This window comes from Boleophthalmus pectinirostris, unplaced genomic scaffold (genome assembly GCF_026225935.1).
Source record: "Boleophthalmus pectinirostris isolate CB_2022bp ecotype Guang Dong unplaced genomic scaffold, ASM2622593v1 HiC_scaffold_2824, whole genome shotgun sequence".
Lineage (NCBI taxonomy): Eukaryota > Metazoa > Chordata > Actinopteri > Gobiiformes > Gobiidae > Boleophthalmus > Boleophthalmus pectinirostris.
The window spans coordinates 269,563-272,062 of record NW_026571289.1 but is presented as its reverse complement, the minus strand read 5'-3'; the positions used below and the strand labels follow the sequence as shown (position 1 = coordinate 272,062).

The window sequence follows — 2,500 nt, the reverse complement described above, 5'->3', positions numbered from 1 at the left end:
GGAGACACTTCTGGTCTCTTTATAATCTCCTCTCCTTCGTCTCGTCTGTCCATCCCTCGCTCCACTCGTCTGCTCGTCCTGTTGGTGAACACAGCTCCTCCTCATGTTCCTCCTCATGTTCCTCCTCATGTTCTCTCATGTTCTCTCATGTTCTCTCATGTTCTCTCATGTTCTCTCATGTTCTCTGATGTTCTTCTCTTTTCACTTTTGTTTCGGGACTGAACTTTGATTGTTTGTGATTCTGATGGAAACTGTGTTAATCCTGGTTTAGACCTGGTTTAGTTCTGGTTTAGTCCTGGTCTGGTCTTGGTTTAGTCCTGGTTTAGTCCTGGTTCAGTCCTGGTTCAGTCCTGGTTCAGTCCTGGTTTAGTCCTGGTTTAGTCCTGGTTCAGTCCTGTTTTAGTCCTGGTTCAGTCCTGGTTTAGTCCTGGTTCAGTCCTGGTTTAGTCCTGGTTTAGTCCTGGTTTAGACCTGGTTTAGTCCTGGTTCAGTCCTGGTCTGGTCTTGGTTTAGTCCTGGTTTAGTCCTGGTCTGGTCCTGGTTTAGTCCTGGTCTGGTCCTGGTTCAGTCCTGGTTTAGTCCTGGTTTAGTCCTGGTCTGGTCCTGGTTTAGTTCTGGTTTAGTCCTGGTCTGGTCCTGGTTTAGTTCTGGTTTAGTCCTGGTTCAGTCCTGGTTCAGTCCTGGTTTAGTCCTGGTTTAGTCCTGGTTCAGTCCTGGTTTAGTCCTGGTTCAGTCCTGGTTTAGTCCTGGTTCAGTCCTGGTTTAGTCCTGGTTTAGTCCTGGTTTAGTCCTGGTTTAGTCCTGGTTCAGTCCTGGTCTGGTCTTGGTTTAGTCCTGGTTTAGTCCTGGTCTGGTCCTGGTTTAGTTCTGGTTTAGTCCTGGTTTAGTCCTGGTCTGGTCCTGGTTTAGTCCTGGTTTAGTCCTGGTCTGGTCCTGGTTTAGTTCTGGTTTAGTCCTGGTTTAGACCTGGTTCAGTCTTGGTCTGGTCTTGGTTTAGTCCTGGTTTAGTCCTGGTTTAGTCCTGGTTCAGTCCTGGTTCAGTCCTGGTTTAGTCCTGGTTTAGACCTGGTTTAGTCCTGGTTCAGTCCTGGTTTAGTCCTGGTTCAGTCCTGGTTTAGTCCTGGTTTAGTCCTGGTTCAGTCCTGGTTTTAGTCCTGGTTTAGTCCTGGTTTAGTCCTGGTTCAGTCCTGGTTTAGTCCTGGTTTAGTCCTGGTTTAGTCCTGGTTCAGTCCTGGTTTAGTCCTGGTTTAGTCCTGGTTCAGTCCTGGTTTAGTCCTGGTTTAGTCCTGGTTCAGTCCTGGTTTAGTCTGGTTTAGTCCTGGTTTAGTCCTGGTTCAGTCCTGGTTTAGTCCTGGTTCAGTCCTGGTTTAGTCCTGGTTAGTCCTGGTTTAGTCCTGGTTTAGTCCTGGTTAGTCCTGGTTTAGTCTGGTTTAGTCCTGGTTTAGTCCTGGTTCAGTCCTGGTTTAGTCCTGGTTTAGTCCTGGTTCAGTCCTGGTTAGTCCTGGTTTAGTCCTGGTTTAGTCCTGGTTTAGTCTGGTTCAGTCCTGGTTTAGTCCTGGTTTAGTCCTGGTTTAGTCCTGGTTCAGTCCTGTTTAGTCCTGGTTAGTCCTGGTTTAGTCCTGGTTTAGTCCTGGTTTAGTCCTGGTTAGTCCTGGTTTCAGTCCTGGTCCTGGTTAGTCCTGGTTTAGTCCTGGTTTAGTCCTGGGTCCTGGTTTAGTCTGGTTCAGTCCTGGTTTAGTCTGGTTTAGTCCTGGTTTAGTCCTGGTTCAGTCCTGGTTTAGTCCTGGTTTAGTCCTGGTTTTAGTCCTGGTTTCAGTCCTGGTTTAGTCCTGGTTAGTCCTGGTTTAGTCCTGGTTCCTGGTTTAGTCTGGTTTAGTCCTGGTCCTGGTTAGTCCTGGTTCAGTCCTGGTTTAGTCCTGGTTCAGTCCTGGTTTAGTCCTGGTTCAGTCCTGGTTTAGTCCTGGTTTAGTCCTGGTTCAGTCCTGGTTTGGTCTCATGATGAACGTGTCGATCTCGTTGACGCTCTTCTCGTCGGTTTCGCCGTTGGAGCGTGGTCTTCTGGCGGTTGCCGTGGCGATGTTCTTCCTGTCGGCGGTGCTGTCGACGTTCCTGAGCGCCGTGATCCGGTCGGACGCCCGTCTGCACCGCCCCGTCTACGTCCTCCTCGCCAACCTGTCCCTGTGCGGCGTGCTGGGCGGCGCCGCGCTCTGCCCCGCCCTCCTGCGCTTCCTGCTGTGGGGGCGGAGTCGCCTGTCGTTGGTCGACTGCCTGGTCCAGATCTTCTTCACCAACGTGTACACGGGCGGCGTCTTCTGCCTGCTCGCCCTCATGGCGTTCGACCGCTACGTGTCCATCTGTCTGCCGCTGCGTTACCACAGCATCGTGACGCCGCCCAGACTCCGCCTCCTGCTGCTCTCGCTCTACGGCTTCCTGTTGGCGGCGGCGGCGGTCCAGGTGTACCTCACGTCTCGCGAGGCCCTGTGCCGCTTCGCCATCGACA

The 2,500-nt window shown here is 51.8% G+C and overlaps 1 protein-coding gene across 1 annotated transcript in view; it reads left to right on the top strand.

The window, feature by feature from the left end:
• Positions 1 to 1,998: 1,998 nt before the first annotated feature.
• LOC110172305 (protein Atg16l2-like) overlaps positions 1,999 to 2,500 on the top strand; it is a 99,735-nt gene continuing 99,233 nt past the window's right edge. Inside the window, exon 1 of the mRNA XM_055159847.1 lies at positions 1,999 to 2,480. Within this exon, the coding sequence (XP_055015822.1) occupies positions 1,999 to 2,480 (482 nt within the window). The remainder of the gene's footprint in view (positions 2,481 to 2,500) is intronic.